At 37.5% G+C, this 20,132-nt stretch overlaps 1 protein-coding gene across 1 annotated transcript in view; it reads left to right on the plus strand.

Annotated features, from left to right (window-relative positions):
- The first annotated feature begins 703 nt into the window (after positions 1-703).
- The window catches only part of LOC128986279 (CD63 antigen-like), a 48,242-nt gene continuing 28,813 nt past the window's right edge, over positions 704-20,132 (plus strand). Inside the window, exons 1-3 of the mRNA XM_054406553.1 lie at positions 704-1,094; positions 10,228-10,416; positions 16,095-16,265. Of these exons, the coding sequence (XP_054262528.1) occupies positions 1,032-1,094; positions 10,228-10,416; positions 16,095-16,265 (423 nt within the window). The 5' untranslated portion in view covers positions 704-1,031. The remainder of the gene's footprint in view (positions 1,095-10,227; positions 10,417-16,094; positions 16,266-20,132) is intronic.

Below are 20,132 nucleotides of genomic sequence, written 5' to 3' on the forward strand. Positions count from 1 at the left end.
TGCTACCTCCAGTTATAATTTTAGCTCAGTGTTTCGTGCCTTCACGTTGAAAATCTGGAGTGAGACAAAGTAATTAGAGTGAGACAATGTTAACATTGTCTCACTGATGAGCGAATTGGCCACTTTGCTTTCTCAAATCAGTGAGAGAACATATACATTGTTAGGTAACTGTAGGAAAAAATTGTTGTCAAAAAGTTAGTGCTGCCAGCGGGATCCGAACCCAGTATCTTCGGATTATCAGCTCGGTACGCTATCCACTACACCACCGAGGCCGATGCCATAAAATTCCGTATCGTTGCGGTAATGGTGTTCCCTCAAGAGGAGATCTGACAGCTTTACTACAACGCTGTTAATGGAGGAAGTTTGAACTAAACTATGATGTCATCGTTGCGGATTTTTAGGATGCGCTTTTGAGCCCCTAGCGATTCCTAGAGCAGGAGTGTAGGTAGAGGAAGAGGCACTGAGCTAAAATTATAACTGGAGGTAGCACTGCCATGGCAGAAGTCTGTCAAAAGCGTGACGCTGATTTTGTTAGGTTGGTATAGCAGCAGGTTTTTTCATCCAATAACATGGCTTCATTTTAACTCACCTCACGCAAACATGGCGGCTGGCGACACGCATCTTTGACATTCTGTGCTACCTCCAGTCCAGTTAGAATTATAGCTCAGTGGGAAGAGGAGAGGGAGAGGAGCAAGACGCAGGAGCAGGAGAGAAAAGTAAAAAAGTAAGACGATAGTGGAAGTGAAAGGGAAAGAAGACGAGACCGTGCTACGATGACGGAACAGAATAGTTTACTTTAATCAGAAAGTTTTGTTTTATATACCAAGTGAACCGTCAATTTCATTTTTAAACTAATTTCCAGAAATATAAGTTAGTGATAGGCCTAGAGCTATTCTAAACGGTAGTCTGACATTTTTAGACAAACTTTTGGGATAGTAATAAGTTGTTCTGAAGAAACATCGAAACTGAACAATCATCAGTAACTTAGGCCTAGTCCTACGACTGCTCACTGCTCAGTAGCAATATTCACAATGGATTCCGTAGGGATGAGCTGCATCAAATACCTCCTTTTCTTTTTTAATCTTCTTTTCGCTGTAAGTTGCTACTGATTCTTTTATTTCATTTGCATACCTTATAAGACCTGTTACGAAATTTCAATACTTTACCTAATGTAAATTAAGCTAGCCTAATACTGTAGCCTAAGTTTTAAATTAAGTTAAGTCCAGCCTCAGAGGACTAGGCCTATATTAAACCTAAGGGCGGGTTTTGGAGCTCAGGACTAACGCTAACCTGTACTAAAATCCAGTTCAAACCACTTTTTAATCTAGGACTAAGAAATTGGGTATCGGAGCTTGAGGTATACGCTAGGCCCTAGTCAACTACTAAGTCTATTCCGAGCTACGGTAGTTAAATAGGCCTAGTCCCTTACTTACTTTCATTACTCTTACTTTCGTTGGTTTCAGAGTCACAATTTACTTAAGCCTCAAATTAAGTTTTATTCAATCGGGTTTTGGAGCCAAATAGCCTATTTAGGCTAACTTAATCCGCAACTTGGTAACTTAACAAAGACTAGGCCTACTGGTACCTCGAGGAATAAATATGAGCAAATGTTAGTCCTGATGGAGGGCAGGACTAAGGTGTAGATTAACTCCATTTTTGCTAAAAAGTAGCCTAGGCCTACTCAATTTGTGAAGTTTTCTTAAATGTCAAATTCGTAAGTCTGCATAAAATTTACTAGCAATTGCATACCCCCTACTTACAGGCCCGTTGTTGACCATGTCAGCGCCCTAGGCACAACTAAAATAGTAGCGCCCCTTTGCAATATACCAGGGTGACCACCAACCGGGAAATCCGAGAATTAAGCGTGACTTTTTTTAAACCGGTACATTATTTTTCTTTGCTTTTTATTTATGACTTTTTTTACTTACTTAAGTCATTTTCAAACACAACATTCCTGATTATCCGAGGTATACAGGACCGAGGCTGCCACGGATACTGGAAATCTTGGATGATATGGAGGTCACTTTATTTTAAAGTTAGTCTGTAGCAAGACGACTCTAATAATGTAATACTGTATTTGTATAAAGAATACTTTTAATCAAAGCGAACAGTATATCTAACATAAAACATACCGTAGCCTAACTATATTAGTACCGGTAGGCAATTGTTTTCAAACTCATGTTAAGTAAAATGATTTGGAATCTGGGCCGAAAATAAAAACAAACATTTCAGCCTAGAGCTAACTTGGATAACCTGAAGTCTTGGATAACCGGGGCTCAATTGATTGGGAGGTAAAAAAAAATTAGTTGCTTGGACACCTAGGTACTTATTCTCTATACCAGGCCTATATATTGTACTTCCAGGAATCATTAAAAGATAAAACAATATGGAAACACAAATACATTAAAGCAGATAAATTATTATTACTGAGAGAGCATTAAACCAACAAATTGTTGTAATAACGACAATTTTTTCATAAATAAAAGTTGCTAAAGGTCATCATGTTACTTCTGACCAAGAAATAATTAGGCCTACGGACAATGTTGTCTGGCAGAAGTACTGTGAATTTCTTTACAATTATCTGTGTGAATTATTTTGATAAGTAAATTAAGAGCTTTAGCTGAAATAACGTAATAATCTAAAGATTTTATCAAAGCTTTTTAAGTTAAAAGATTTAATTTTTTATTAAAGTTTGTTTTCCACTTTTTTATGTATGATTTCATATTGTACCAGTATTGGAAAAACTAATTACAAAGTTATGTTCTCAGTTTGTTTAAAAAATTACATGTCAGAGATAAGTTAATGATTATCACGTAAAAAAATTGATAATTTTCTACTTAACTCAGAGCAATTGTCAATAATTATAAATGATTTTAAATATATCCCGGATTTTGAAGTCACGAAGTACCGTAACGCTGGCTGCTAATGGACAATATAAAATGGTGAAAAACCAATTTTGACCCCATAAAATCCCCCATAAACCTCTGTTCCCATAGTCCGATCATGCTGGCAAACTCGTTCGAATAAACGTAGGTTTACACGTTTGTACCAAATTTCATCAAAATCGGATCATTTTTGCTCGAGTTATCGTGCTAACGGACACACATATATTAGTAACCATAATTAGTAACGGGGGTATTGTATATTGTAACTTATAGATTACTTTTAAGTATTTACCTAGTTTCTTCTCTAATCGGCGGTTTCAGACTTAAAAAATTCTTGCTTTTTTATTTATAAAGCCAAAAGTACCCATGAACTTTTGAGAAAACTACAAGTCACACTCCCATAAACCATATACTTTTATATTTTGTTGTGGTGTTTCCGGACCAATTGATTGACAAATAAATAAAAGGTTAAAATACCTGTTTGTCGCCTTGTGGTCCAAGTATTGTTCTAGTGGATTATGTACATTTCGGCGCGAGCGCCATCGTCGGATCCGTATAAGAACTGTTTACACTAAACTTCCCTGAAGAGGTGCGTAAGATGTCCACAACACAAAACACATATAAAAACCGGTCGACCGTTATTTAACATCTTTTTACTTTTGCTACGCGTGCACGGGCAGGATATGGAGGCGCGCCAGACGTGTGTCGAGACTCGACTGAAGACGGTAGTTGGTCGTGATCTGACCTTTGTCCTGGTGACGTAGCTAGTGCAGCATTGTTTCGGCTATTATTCATTTGTATTAAGGTTTCAAAAAGAATGTTGGATTGCAGGGTGTTTTTGTCGTTTAACAGGTTGTTTGTTTCAATTTTAGAGGCTCTGTAAATTTCGAACTGTTCCAATGCCGTCATTGTTCGGCCTTTTTGGCAAATATGTAAAGGCTGCAAATTTGTTGTTATATCAGTATAACTATGGTTACTGGCTACCAAATGGTCGGCGAAATTTGATTTTTGAACGATGGTTTTCTTGGGAAGATGTTCTTTAAACCTCTTTACAAAGGGCCTTCCAGTTTGGCCAATGTAAAACTTATCACAGTCATTACAGGTTATTTTATAAACTCCTGTTTTTTGACAAAAGTCCTGTGGTGTATTTTTTACGGAAAGGAGATTTTGGAGTTTGTTCGATGTTTTGAAGGCTACAATTTTGCCATGCTTCTTCATCTGGTTTTCAGTGTATGGGAGAGGTTGGTTCCAAATTCAACTGATACATACTCCATTCGCTCTTTATTGTTATCAGTGCTAGTAATGGCTTTTTTCTTGATTATCTGTTTATTGGTTAAACTATCGATCAATTTAGGGCTGTATCCATTTGAGACGGCGATGTATTTAATTATGTTTATTTCTTTTTCATAATCATCGGGGTTTAGGGGGACGGTGAGCATTCTATGAATGAAACTATTGTATGCTGCTATCTTGTGTTGGAAGGGGTGATGGGAAGTTTCATGAATGGTGGTATCAGTGGCTGTAGGTTTCCTGTAGATGCTGAATACAATCTTATCTTTTGTTTTTGTTAGTGTTAGGTCTAAGAAATTGAGTTTTTCGTTTTCTTCAAATTCTATTGTAAATTTTAGTTGTGGATGAATGTTGTTTAAATAATTGTTAAAAAGCTGGATTTGTCTATTGTTGCCATTATACATGATGATGATATCGTCAACGTATCTATGGTAGAAAATGATACGGTCCTTGTATTTGTTGGTATTGTCTGTCCATAAATGCTGGTTCTCCATTTCATTCAGGAATATTTCTGCTAATATTCCTGATAAAGGTGACCCCATGGCGAGCCCTTCTTTCTGTGTAAAATATTCATTATTGAAACTGAAATAATTTTGTTGGAGTACTGTTCTCAGTAAAAGCATCAATTCATTTATTTCATCTTGGTTCAAATTAGAATTTTCGGTCAGATTTTTCTGTAGTATTTTTAGAGTTTCTAGGACGGGTACATTAGTATATAGGCTGGAGATATCTAAAGAGGCAAGAGTGTGTCTGTCATTAGGTTTTATGTCTTTGATTTTATTTACTAGATCCATACTATTTTTTAGGCTGTGGCTATTATTGAATGTGACATTCATTTTTACAATTTTCTCTAATCTTTTAGCTAGTTTGTAAGCGGGGGCCGGCATGTAGTTTACTAATGGTCTCATAGGCTGTCCGTTTTTATGTAATTTAGGCATTTTTTCTTCAAAACATCGAACAAACTCCAAAATCTCCTTTCCGTAAAAAATACACCACAGGACTTTTGTCAAAAAACAGGAGTTTATAAAATAACCTGTAATGACTGTGATAAGTTTTACATTGGCCAAACTGGAAGGCCCTTTGTAAAGAGGTTTAAAGAACATCTTCCCAAGAAAACCATCGTTCAAAAATCAAATTTCGCCGACCATTTGGTAGCCAGTAACCATAGTTATACTGATATAACAACAAATTTGCAGCCTTTACATATTTGCCAAAAAGGCCGAACAATGACGGCATTGGAACAGTTCGAAATTTACAGAGCCTCTAAAATTGAAACAAACAACCTGTTAAACGACAAAAACACCCTGCAATCCAACATTCTTTTTGAAACCTTAATACAAATGAATAATAGCCGAAACAATGCTGCACTAGCTACGTCACCAGGACAAAGGTCAGATCACGACCAACTACCGTCTTCAGTCGAGTCTCGACACACGTCTGGCGCGCCTCCATATCCTGCCCGTGCACGCGTAGCAAAAGTAAAAAGATGTTAAATAACGGTCGACCGGTTTTTATATGTGTTTTGTGTTGTGGACATCTTACGCACCTCTTCAGGGAAGTTTAGTGTAAACAGTTCTTATACGGATCCGACGATGGCGCTCGCGCCGAAATGTACATAATCCACTAGAACAATACTTGGACCACAAGGCGACAAACAGGTATTTTAACCTTTTATTTATTTGTCATATACTTTTAACCATATACAGGGACACTCTAGGGGAACGTAACTTTCCGCAGTGTGAGGGCAACGGCTGGGCGCACTCCACCAGCCAATCCCTGTCTCTGAGACCGGAAGGTATAGTTATCTTGAGTGTGGGGGGTTCTCCCTGGAACCTCAATTGGACAAAGGGTGTCGCCACCTTTGGTGGATAGGTTCATCCGGGTGGGACCCACTTCTATTCCTGCCTCTTTTTGGGAAACCCTAATGGCCTGGCAGTGATGTTGGGCTTGATGGGCAAACGAAGTAGATCGGGTGCTGGGTTCAAGCCCGCTGGGGGTGTTCAGGGATCTATCGCCTTGGTCACCTCTGGTTTCCCAGCAACTGGGTAAGGCCTCGATCGGGTAGTGGTGTAAATAGGTGGTTGGGGTTCCCCCCATCAGCTTGCTGGTGGTCCCCTTCTTCCTGGCTTTGATGGCGGGTTCTGCCTGTCAGGGATTGGATAGGTCCCGATAGTTGCTTGCACTAAATGCGTCAGGGCATTCCATTATGGTCCTTCTGGGTTTCGTACCTGGGGGAACCCAGGTGGAGTGACGCTTAAACAAGTAGCCGGTATCCCTGGTTAGGATTGAGGGGCAACCCTCTCTCCGAAGGGTTGCTTCGGCAGCCGGTGAGCCTGACGACCTTAAGTCATCCTCCCATGGTGTGCCAAAGGTCGGTGCGTATGCTTCGGCCTACATCATGGGGCCCGGGTATGTTAAATTACAGGGTTTGCAGTCAGGGAGCTTCTGGCTCTTGGTGACAAACGAAAAATGGAAAAAAAATGTCCCCCTGAATACGGCCCGCGGGAGATGTTCACGAGTTTACTGTGGTCACGGGTGACGGTGATGATGCCCTCAAGGTCACAGCTCACGGTGTGATCTAGATTTCGCCGCGGTCGTGAGTGTCGAGGATGATGTCCCATGTTGCAGCCAGCGGGGGATGTTAGTGATTTTGCTGCAGTCACGGTCACGGATACCTATGATGGCTTTGACTTGGTTTAGGATAAATGTCCATGATTTCAGCCACGATCACGTGTGTCGATGATGATGTCTCTTTGATGCATAGGAGATATTCACGATTACTTCCGCGATCACAAGGAATTTCCACCACAGGGGGATGGCCGCTCAAGTAATTTGGCCTAGGGCCGCAAGTACCCTAAATCCGGCACTGGTCAAGTACTTCCAAGAACTATTAGCTTAGCTCATAAAAGTTGTATCACCTTTATTCCTTTACTAGCTGGCCCGACAGACGTCGTCCTTTCCCAATGCTCGTTCATCTTCAAGATGAGCTCGTTCGCATGGCTCAATCACGTCCTTGTTGAAGTTTGTTTGCTACACTTACTCACCTTTAGGTTGGAGCTGGTTTGCTGCGCTCACTTACCTTCAGGTTAGCTCGTTTGCTACGCTAACTCGCCTCCAGGTTGAAGTTCGTTCGCTACGCTCACTCTTTTTGGTTGCAAATTAGCTGTTGTCATAAATTTAAAAAAATAATAGCGCTGCACCCTGTTGGTAAACCTATTAACTTTTAATGCTATTGAACATCACAGAATCAAATTGTTTAGTTGAACCAGCTGTTAAGATTCTTTAATTCCATTTAAATATGAGTACTTATAAGGTTAACATGAGAAACTCCAGAGCCACTGGGGCAACAGGGAGCCCTTTTGACAGATCTGCACCAAACTTCACATAAACCATCCTTGAATAATGTTTTAGTGATGCCTGAAAGTTTCATTACAATCTGTCAAGCGGTTTCGGAGTCCATAAAGGACAAACAAACATACATTGGATTTTATATATATACTAGCTGACCCGGCGAACTTTGTATCGCCTAAGTTATAGGTTTCCCCTAAGACAGACCGATGGAAAGAAAGTACCGTTACGTTTAATTTTCAAGATGATCTCGTTCGCATCGCTCAATCACGTCCTGGTTGAAGTTCGTTCGCTACGCTCACTCACCTTTGGGTTGGAGCTCGTTCGCTACGCTCACTCACCTTTAGGTTGGAGCTCGTTCGCTGCGCTCACTTGTTCCGGAGGAGTTTGCAGACAAACACTGTGACACGAGAATTTTATATATTAGATATATATAGATAAGATAAGAAGACAACTTCCATTATTTATTACTAGGGTAATTATTATGAGATCCCAAACATATTTTATCATGGAAATAATAGTTATATAATGTCCGTTAAATTTCACTTCTTACTTGTCTTTCATCTTGAACTTTCATTCTGCCGCTGGCCATTGCCTACTGCCATTAAACTGTGTATGGTTTCATATTAAACTTATAACTAATCTACAGTCGTAGTTTGTAAGCTAAAATCTTTTTTGTGGCTATTACTTTCAGTTGACAAAACCACAAGCATTGTTGTGTTTGCATTAATTTTTTTATCATTAGGCAGGCCTACTTGGTCTCAAATCATGTTGTTGCATTTTCTGTATCTTTGTCTTATATTGTTGGCTGTTCAGGTTTCAATGTTTTTTGATTCCCATATTTATTTATTGTGTTGTACTTTAAGCAATCTAAATCTTATGAACTAGAATGATAATAGTGACTTTGATACTATTATAACCTCATTGTTTGTTACTCAGTTTATATAGGCCCTCCTAAATAATTATGTCTAGGCATAACATACCTGAAAAATACAAAATTTAATTGAACCCAAGATAATTAATGATTGATGTGTGTTGTGTGTCGATGTTAACTTTGCAAATGATAAGACTGTAATCTTACTATGTGCTTACTGGTTGCCACTTACCATACCGATTTTGTACCGAGAACTGAGATACAATATATGTATTAAACATTTTTTTCAAAAGTAGTCAAGAAAAGTGGCCTAACTAATCCGCCTAGATCTGATATAATATGATTATGTTTCCGTGACCGATAGAGATATTCAGGATTTTGTCGCTATCACGGAAGACGGATGATTGGGTTTCTCTGTTACACTATAGGCCTAAAGCTTTAGCCAAAATAAATGATTGTCTCATTTTAATAAATTTCTATTTTGAAATTTAACTCTCGTCTATTATTACTTACTTTTATCTCTGGTACAACTACAGTGAAGAACAAGATTAATAGAGTTTGATAAATCAGGAAAATATCTTCGGTAATCACACCGACAAAGGTTATGACAAAGTGTCCTTAAATGTACGGGAATTGTTCATGAATGTTTTATCCAGAATGTAGTAGACACCCTGGGTTGTCTACATAAACAATCAAAATTTACTGAATTTTACTCTCTAGGGACTATATAGGGTCTTTACTCCCTAGGGAGTAAAAGAGCTACTTTAGACCCGCAACGCGTTTATGAAAGCGGCAACAATTATTTTTCATATAGTTTCATATATTGTAAGGGATGGCGCCTCCATTCTCTTTGATACATGCAATTAACAATTTCAACAAAATCAGTAAATGTACGGTACCCAATGCGTTTCATTGAATTGAAAAATAAATAACAGCAATTAAATTATACAGCTGATCAAAATGAAAACAATTATGTTCTTCATAATAACTTCGTAAGAGGCTAAAATAGTATATTTCATTACCAGGATCTAAAGTGACCATTTTTGACCCGAGGACAATTTTTACGATCGAGGCCAAGCCGAGGTCAGAAAATGAGCGAGGGTTAATTTCTTTTTGCCCGTGTGGTGAATTATATTTTTTGTCATATTGCATCATTAATTAACAAACTAGCCAGAAAACTAAATTTTAAATAAAGATAACCTCCCCAAATGACTTCCAGCTTGTTTTTAATTCAGATAGGCTAATGCAAATAAGCAGCTGTTTATTAAGCGATTCAATCATTTCGTCTATTACGATTGTGTCACAGTACCTACATTATACCATCGATATTTCGAGCACTCTACAACAATTAGGCTAACACCTTACCTAATAAATCAATCGATAAATAATTTTGATTGATACGATTGCCACAATTGAAATTCACAACTGTTTAAAACTGCTAATTTTTACTCCTTAGAAACAAAAAAAGATTTATACTCCCTAGGGAGTAAAAATTCTACTTTAGACCTGCAACACATGCATTAAAACGGCTGTTTTTGCTGTAGTATGAAGAAAAGGTTTTTTACTCCCTAGGGAGTAAAAAAAGTAAAAGACCTACTTAAGAACAGTAACATATGTACATATTAAAAACAGCTGTTTTTGCTTTAGTATGAGTAAAAATATATATTTACAGAATCAAGAAGCAAAATGTTATTTATCTAAAAGAGGGATAAATGTGTTGGACCCATCCCTACAAACTGTTTAATCTGGTATAATCTCACTGATTGTTGTTACACTTCTTAATTAATTAATTATTAATTTAAGACAGTAAAATATCATTGTCAATTATAGATATCTGGCATCATCATCTTCACTGTTGGAATCATAATACAGAAAATGTACTACAACTACTCCCAATTCATCGATGACAAGTTTTTCTCAGCTCCAATGGTTCTAATAGTGGTGGGAGTGCTAGTCTTTGTGGTAGCTTTTTTTGGCTGTTGTGGAGCCATACAGGAAAGCAACTTTATGCTTATCACGGTAAGTTAGATATGGATCTATTTTTTATGGGGTTTTTAATAATAGCCTATCAAATTAATGTAGAGTAGTGTACCTGTTGCTCGAATTCGAGCAATTGCAAAGTATTACAGGCGTTATTTTAAAACAAATAACAGTAATAATTTCGGATGATTGACTCAAAGATTATCAAAATAGTCACGATGTACATAATAGTTTGATATAATCAACATTTGTTGTAAATATCTTATCATTTTCAAAAGCTGATCTTGTTTTTTAGTGTCTTCTACAAATGTTTCCCACTCATAGCCGCATAAATAGTCCATAGTAACGATTATTTATTCTGAAAAAAACATTATTTCTCTTTCATCTACTTGATGGTGTTCTATGACTTTCCTATGTTTCCATAGTTTGCAAATAGGCTCTTTCAATGATCGCTCAAGAAATGCAGCACAGTTTTAATTCTGAATAATGAAATAAATGAATGAAATAATATGTTTATTTTCCACATAATGTACAGAATACAAAATACATACTTCTTAACGTTACAATTAAGTTCTGTTTTCTGTTTTAATTCTGTTTTCTTTTAGTAGCCTATATCAAATTGTCTAGGCTTTCTCACTTTTTTCCATTGTAATATTTACCCCAACCCAACCCGAATTCAAATAGTAAATATTTCATTTCAACCAAGTCAGTAAATAATTGAAAAAAAAATATTAGGTAACAGCAATCAAAATATCCAGCAGATCATAATATAAACAAATATGTTCTTCATAAGGATAACATGGGATCTTTAAAAAGCCACTGGGGCAGAGTCAAAGGGACTTAAAAAAAACGTAAGGTCAGTTTGCAAATCTACACACCTAGGCGAACATTTTGGTATATAATATGTGGGGTTAAATCTTAAATATTAAAGCCTTATAGTCCAGTCAATAAAGGGATTGTAGAGGACATGGAGGGGGAAATTTTTTTTGCGGGAATGTGTTCGGGGTAGTTAGAAGATAAAAATACCAAAAGTCCCCGCTCCTGGCCCTGCTGCTTCAGCGGGGGGAGGGGGAGGGGAAAGACAATTTTTTTAGTTTTTTACTTCTACACTGAAAACCGTTCATTGTACGGAAAAAATGTAAATTATAAAAAGAAAGAAGATGATAAAATCCCCTACAAGAAAGGTGCTATTCATTTTTCTGTTTATGCATTAGTTTCCAAGATATTCTCAAAATAATAAATTCTGTTAAAAATTTATTTTCCACACGTTTTTTGTCGAATAAGTTCATATAATCTATTAGCCTGTTGTTGTTTTACATTAATCAGGATAGAACAAAGGTTTTAAAGTACTAACCTATATAATACAGGGCGTTTATAAAAGAATCATCAGGTTTTAATGGCATGTACCTCACTCAATTCTTGTCCCACATTAATATTTGAAACATGGGCTTAAAAAGCAAGTTTCCAAATTTTATAATCAGCTATTCATTAATCAGTCTTGGGTTTTTCTTGGACGTGTTTGCATAATTTAAAAATTATTACGATTCAAGAAAAAACATTTTGACGATAATGACTTGACCCTTTCCAAATGGACCCTTACATCTCCTGATCTTACGGTGTGTGGTTTTTTCTATGGGACTATGTAAAAAACAAACTTTATGTACCGAAAATGCCTTAAACGCTTCAAGGGCTCCATGGACGAATTCGCAATGTCGTAGAATCAATCAACCTTGCGGTGCTAGCCGGTGTAAGGGTCAATTTACAACATGGATTGGAAATTTGCTCCACGGCTAATGGACGGCACATTGAGCACTTATGGGGGTATCTATGAATAATTTAAGAGTTCTACTTTCTGTTGATATATTTTATATCCATATTTGTTTAACATTAACGTCAATAAAATGTTTTAAAACCTGATGATTCTTTTATAAACGCCCTGTATAATATATCAATTGTATATACTGTGTTTAAAATAGTTCATATGAATTTAAATAAGTCGTGAATATTTGTCATGGAAACAAATAATTTTAGCATAATTATTATAGGCTACTTAAGTGAAAAATTATTTTTGTAGCTATATTTGTGCAGTATTATTTTTGACAATTAGATACCAAAACCAAGACCTAATACCATTGTTTATGGTCACTTGGGACGAGAGAGCCCGACATCTGTCCCAAAAACTGGTGCCATCTGGAACTGAGAACCACCATCTAGGGCATCTCCATCATCCAATTCTTGTTGATTAGACTCAATATTGGCTATCGATGTGAGAGTGCGGTGTAGGCCTATATATTTTTCATCTTCCTCATTCATCAGAATGGGCATTCCATATAAACAGTTCCCTTAGCAGTTCTGGCATAATGGAGAACAATTGGACATTTTCTTGCATGCACAAATTGCACATCTGGCACTGTTACAATCATTAGTACATTTGCAAAAAACTTGGTTAGGGATTAACTGTTTCTGGTTTACTATAATTTCGGTGACTGTTCAAATGAATATCTACTGACTAGTGGCGGTCCCTGGGGAGGAAGGGAGGTATATATCCCCTCCGAAATATCTTTTTAGCTAACATAGATACTATTAGCTTGAAAATATTTTAGAGGTTAAATACATATAAAAATACGTTAATATGCTTTAAATTCCCCATTTTATGCGAGAACTGCTAAGGGAACCGTTTAAATGAATGCCAATTATGATAAATGAGGAAGATGAAGAATATATACACAACACTCTCACATCGATAGCAGATATTGAGTCTAATGAACAAGAATTGGATTATGGAGATGCCCTCGATGGCGATTCTCGGATCCAGATGGTCCCTTTCGCTGCGCTCACTTGCCTTCAGGTTAGCTCGTTCGCTACGCTAACTCGCCTCCAGGTTGAAGTTCGTTCGCTACGCTCACTCACCTTTTGGTTGGAAATTAGCTGTTGTCATAAACTAAAAAAAAATAATAGTGCTGCACCCTGTTGGTAATCCTTGTAACTTTTATGCTATTGAACATCATAGAACAGAACCAACTTGTTTAATTGAATCCTAATCCGTCCAGTGGTTTATGCGTGATTGAACTTCAAACACACAAACAAACACACAAACTTTCACATTTATAATATTAGTAAGATCATAAGATTAACATGGGGAACTACAGAGCCACTGGGGCGGAGCCCGAAAGGGTTTTTGAGATAAGAATATGCTTTAATGTTAATCGGGAATGTGAGCTATCATCATGCCAAATTTCAGCCCAATCCGTCCAGTAGTTTATGCATGATTGAGCAACAAACACACACACAAACTCACAAACTTTCAGATATATAATATTAGTAAGATATAGGTTAGTGCTCTAAAACCTTCTGTTCTATCCTGATTAATGTAAAACAACAACGGGCTAATGGATTATATGAACTTATTCAACAAAAAACGTGTGAAAAATAAATTTTTAAAATAATTTCTATATTATTTTGAGAATATCTTGGAAACTAATGCATATACAGAAAAATGAATAGCACCTTTCTTGTAGGGAATTTATCATCTTTCTTTTTATAATTTACATCTTTTTCCGTACGATGCACGGTTTTCAGTGTAGAAGTAAAAAAATAGAAAAAGGGTATTTCCCCCCCTCCGGGCTGAAGCAGCAGGGCCAGGGGCGGGGACTTTTGGTATTTTTATCTTCTAACTACCCTGAACACATTCCCACAGAAAAAATATTTCCCCCTCTCCATGTCCTCTACACCCCTCTTTTGAGCATTCATTGACTGGACTATTATTGTTGTTGTATAAGTTTCATGTAGCGTATTAAAATAATATAGATGTGTTCAGAAAAAAATTGTAATCTTTACCGGTATTGTTTCAAAATGTATGCAACACATTTTTTATCAACTGAATGGCTCCTTTGCCTTCCTTTTAGACAAATTTCTTAGATTAATTGGTAACTGTATTGAAACCATAAAAATTGTTTCAATGTAAATACAAAGCCACCACATGCTTCACGTCTTGTGAACAGTGCTTCAATACTCTCAACGCGCGTCCTAGAAACACAGCAATCAAATGAGTGCGTACACATGCAGCGCCAGTGCTTCGGCCAACGCGCGTCTCAGAGGTTCATCATGCAACGCCTGCTAGCAGCGCGCCTCGAGTTACGAAGGTTCTAATGGGACCGTACACATGTGAGCATTGTAACGCGCGTTTTGGAGTAGAGGGGAGTAGGTTTTATGTATGTTTATGAGTATTTCTATATACAATACCTTATGGTAATTGCGATGTTCTCTTCTGTTGAAATCCAATCCCTAACAATGCTCTCACAAGGTGTTAGACATAGTTTAACTTTGGTTAAATGAAACAATTAGCATGCTTTAGTATTTAAAAGCTGACATTCATATCCTCAATTAGGTTACAAAGTAAAAAAGAAAAAACATACGAGCTAAACTTTCTTGTAAAAAGTGTTTTAGGTAATTTTCCCCGACACAAATACCCGGGACCGCTTTACTTTTTTCATTTTGATGTCCACAAAGGCAAAAACATCATTAGTTTAATATTTTTCAATTGAAATATTAAATTAAGCTGCAAGGAGGGTATTTTGATTTTGTTTTCTTTCTTTATATCTATAGTTCAACTCCCTTACAAAAAAGCTAGTAAAAACTACCTTTTTGATTTTTATGGCTATGCCGAGTCATGCCATGAGACAAAAATTGCTCAAACGCGCGTTGCAACGCAGTCATGTGTACGCAAAGGCTTATCTGAAGCGCGTTGCAACGCTCCCATGTGTACGTAGCCTAAATCATGATATTAAGTTATACTTTTAATACTTTGTTAAACTGATACAACTTTTAAGCTGTCACAAAATACAAAAACCCATACCCCACCAATGCAGACTTTGTTACTAATTTGAACGGCTGTTAACAAAATTTAAAAAAGGAAAAACCAATAGTTATTTGTGTAACTAGTGGTGAAAGTGGCACTTTGCTGCACACAAGAGCAATGTTTACGCATGAGACGCAGGCGAGTGCGGAAGGATCTCGAGTGCAGCAAAGGACTTTTTCACTCGTGTTACACATTATATTTTTCCTACAGTCACTATAAAGCATATAAATAATTAGTCTTTCAAACACTATACAACACGTTTTTAGGTTCAGCTGGCAACACAAATGGTGCCCTAGAGAAAGTAGTACCTGCGGTCCGTATCACTCCGCTATTTTTCCTCGGCAAGAAATGTGCTCCACGTTTTGAGAATATAGTTCCGTATGTTTTTGTAATTTGAAGTGGTTTCCACGCCTAAAAAAAATGCTTTAAAGGTATTTTCTTGTTTATTAAGATCGTAGGAATGTTTTAAAAACATTTAAAAGAAAAGTCCAGAAAGTTCAGAAATACCGAAACTATAACACGAAATGACAGGTTAAATCGTAGTTATAATAGTCAATCAGCTGCTCATAGTATTATTATCTTCAATTGTTGCCAACCTATTTCTAAGCACACACGGATTACGTGCATAATAGAACCACGCTGTTTTGTGTTGTTTCGTTGGAATCCTGATGTGCGGCAAAGTATAAACCGTACGGCAAAGTATAAATATGCAGCAATTAGCAGCTTTCTGTACTATAAACAGTACAAGGAAGCCAACTTTGTCGGGTGACTGTAGAAAAAATGTTTTTAGGAAACTATTTCTCCTTAGATTAAGGGACCCCACTGTCTACTTGGCTACATTGTTGTTGTGCATTTTCAGTTTGCCATACTGCTGTTTGTTATCTTCCTCACTGAGGTAGCAGGAGGTGTTGCTGGCTACGTCATGCAGAAGGACATTGATTTGATGTTACACCAGCGCATGGGCAAGTCTATGGAGGAGTATGGCAAGAATATGGAGATCACTAACTCTTGGAACGTTTTGCAGTATGATGTAATTAAAACCCAGTACTACAGATTAATAGTTACTCCTTATATATTCTGTACAGTATCACAACTTTACAAAACCAGCTAAAACAAATTAATCACACTAATTATGTATAATGCTAGACATCACCACGTGTTGTTGGAATTTGTATTTTTAGAAACCTTATGCTTGGAATTTAGATTTTCTGTATAAAATTTGTTTTCTTCTTGGGCTTTAATAAATACTGGGTGCTTTGAAATGAATTATCAGATTTTATATGTATACTACTTGTAACCAATTAATTGACTATACTAGGGGACTGTACGGCGTGGACGTGTTGGACATGGGCAGTTCATATGGCTTTTAGCAGCAGCCGTCATTTGTATTTGTATTGTACGTTTCCTAAATTTTTTAAAGTCACATCGCAAATAGGCTCCTCCCTCATTTGCAGACTCTCGTGGCCCCTTGAAGTATTTATATGGTTATATTATTTATATGGTATGGGGTGAAGCAAATAAAGAAGTTTCACTGTCATATCAACTGATCACCTGTTAATATCTTAAAACACAAAATTTTGATATTTTCATTACAGTCTTGTAATTAGAACAATGGAAAATTCTCAAATAAAACCATTTTATTTTTTGCTTTTAGACAAATTTATAAGAGTGACTTTGCAGACTCTTTCTGTGATCGTGAAAACATAAGTTTAACTTATTAAGTTTCCCCGGAAAGTTGTAATTCTAACAGATTATCGGCAAAATTTATTTTCCAAGAGAAATAACATACTTTTGAGGCCTCTTCCCAGGCCCTCGGCAATCGCTGTGTCTGCCATTAGGAGAATAGAGCCCTGATAAGGCCAACCAGTTCTGACACAAATTGGGTCGGGGGCTCTTCAGGTGTAGGAGCAGCCTCAGTTGGGCAAAGCTTATTCCAAGCTTTCTTCAGTGTGGTCTCCTTGACGCAGTCCCAAGCTTCTGCAGCCATATAAACAGCATCCTTCATGTTTATTGCTTTATAGAGCTGAAGAATGGGTTTGTCTTCTTCTTGCCCAAGCAGAACCATCCGTAACAATGCTTTTCTGTAGTAACGTTTAAAGCTTTCAATTACCCCTTGGTCCATCGGTTGGAGAACTGAGGTTACATTTGGAGGCAAAAAAAACCACCTTGAACTTGCCATTTTCTCTGTCGAGGTCCATCGAGGAAGGATGACTTGGAGCATTATCGATAATTAGCAAAACATTTCCAGAGCTCCCAGTTGCGATGTGTTGCTTTTTATCTTCCGGTATAAATACGGTATCATACCATTCAACAAAAATGCTTGTGTCCATCCATGAGTTCTTTTGGTTTTTGTAGGTGAGTGGTAATTTTACAATTCCCTTAAAGCACCTCGGGTTCTTAGATTTCCCTATGATAAGCAAGGGTAGCCATCCACGAGCTACCCACGAGCTACCACGAGGTAGCCATGTACGAGTTCCAGTTTAATTAGCGCACACCATTGCAGTGATGCGGGCCTTGCTTGCCTTAAAACCAGGAGCTGACATCTCTTTCTTAGAAACTAAGGACTTTGTTGGCATTTTCTTCCAATATAGGCCTGTTTCGTCTGCATTATAGACATTGTTATCATCGTAGCCTTCCTCACTGAGCAAACTTGCAAACAAATCTTTGAATTTTTCTCCTGCTTCAGTGTCAGCAGACAGCTATTCCCCTTGAATATCCAACTCCCTAATACCATGTCTAGATTTAAAACGTTTCAACCAGCCGGTTGATGCCTTAAAGTCAGCGTTACCACCAAGTTTCGCATTCATTTCTAGGACTTTTTCACAAAGCAAAGGGCCACTTATTGGTTGACCTTGTCCACGTACCTGCATAAACCAAAAGTACACTACGGTGTCCAAGTCTTGGTTTTCCGCCATTTTCATGGTTTTTCTATGTAGGCTCCCATCTTCACTGTCGAGTACACACGCAAATTTTGTGATAGATTCACTTTTCTTTTTAATGTCAGATATCGTCGCATTTCCAACTCCATATTCCCGAGCTAAACTCGATCCACTAGCACCTCTTTTTAACTGCTCCAATATCTTAAGTTTATCAGAAACACTAAGCACTACACGTTTACGTTTGGACGACATAGTCAGTGTAGAATGAAACAGCACAATAGAAACCCGTACGAACTGTCGCTGTCGAATGCTCACAGGCGACTGAGACTTGAGACGGAGACAAAGTCAGTGGGAGTAGGAGTGGTGCGCACGGCCATAGTGCACGACAATTTCGTCACGTAGGCCCACCCTGCCTCCCGCCTAGCAGCCGTGCGGTGGCGTAGCGCTACGGCCAGCCGTGATTGGCGCGCGACTTTATTGATTTTTGCTTCTTTCTTCCTTTCGGATGACCGAGCTTCGGATAATAACGTTCTACTGTAGTGCACACTTCAAAGGTTACTTCAAATACAAATTTAAGCAATAGGTAGCTTCTTCCACACTGTATCATAAAAGAAATTTTTTTTAAACTGTTCTTGAATTTAAAGTTTTTATATTAATAACACCCTTTATAAAAAACTGGTGATATCTTTATAGTTTTCAGATATAGTTTCCAATTACAAATCACAGTATAAATTGACTGTTAAAACCACTCAGAAGTAGTTAAAGTTCAGGATATTTTGATTATGTTTATGTATAGCCTACTTATACTTTGGCAGGAGCCCCTATTAACGCTGAAGGATTAAGCAACCAGTACTATAAATAATCATAACAAATTAAACATAAGTATTTACATTGTAAAACAACGTATAGTTTAGTTAATGATGTTCAAAGATTGTTATGCAACAATTAATATTGTTTGCAATGTAAGTGTAAACAAGAGGCTGAGTCAGACCAAGGCGTCACTAGAAAAAACAGGCCATGCTGCAGCACGGGCAGCGCAACACTACGTCACAGTGGTAGATAGTTGTACTAAAATATTACCATTAAAATCTTACAAACAGCCAGCTTGTTTATTTACCTAAAACATATGGGAATGGTGATAGCAATAAATTGATCAATGAAATCCATCCACTAGTGTGACGTCATGAATCCTGTAGCATGGCCTTGTTTTTCTAGTGGGGCCTTGGTCAGACACTAGTAGATAGGTATCTCAAAACTGACATCTCAGTGACCAGTAGGTCTATCTTTGTGTATGTAACTGTTTGAAACTGTTCTATTTCTTATACAAGAATATAATTCACACATCTTGCTTCAACAAACTCTATTTCCAAACTAAACCAATGTTTACAAAAACATGTTTACAAAAGTCATCTGACAACAAAACATATTTAAACACAATCATATGATAAAAAGAACAGACTTAATACAACATCCCGCCTCAAGATGTCCACATCTTTATGAACCTCAGTACTGCCTCGGTTTCTTAATGGACCTTCCGTAACGGGTTACTGTGCAGCTCCTGGACGATCACGTGAGTTTCATGGACGATTAAGGACCATGGATTAACAGTTTGAAAGAATACCATCTTCTCCGTAGTACGGTGCAGGAACTAAGAACTTCCTGTTTCGGCGAGTGGTTCTCTTGTCAGTTTCCACAAGGTAGGAACGTGGTTCGTTCAATTTCCTGACTACCTTACCGTGTCGACGTAGATCTGTGATCCATACCATGCTTCCAACTTCTAATTCACTTAAACCACTCGCTCCATGTCGTTTATCAAATTGTATCTTGTACTTATTCTGGTACTTATTCTCCCTCTCAAGAAAATTCTTGTTTTCCACAGGATTTCCAACCAAAGTAGATGGAAGATTGTCTCTTAATTTCCTTCCTAACATAAGTTCAGATGGGAAAAGCCGGTTTCAAGAGGTGAGGTCCGGTAAGAAAGTAGGGCAAGTTCAAATTTATCCTTGTTTTTCTTCATT

The sequence above is a fragment of the Macrosteles quadrilineatus genome, unplaced genomic scaffold (genome assembly GCF_028750875.1).
Source record: "Macrosteles quadrilineatus isolate MER2022 unplaced genomic scaffold, UCM_ALF_1.0 Scaffold_2__2_contigs__length_208266976, whole genome shotgun sequence".
NCBI lineage: Eukaryota > Metazoa > Arthropoda > Insecta > Hemiptera > Cicadellidae > Macrosteles > Macrosteles quadrilineatus.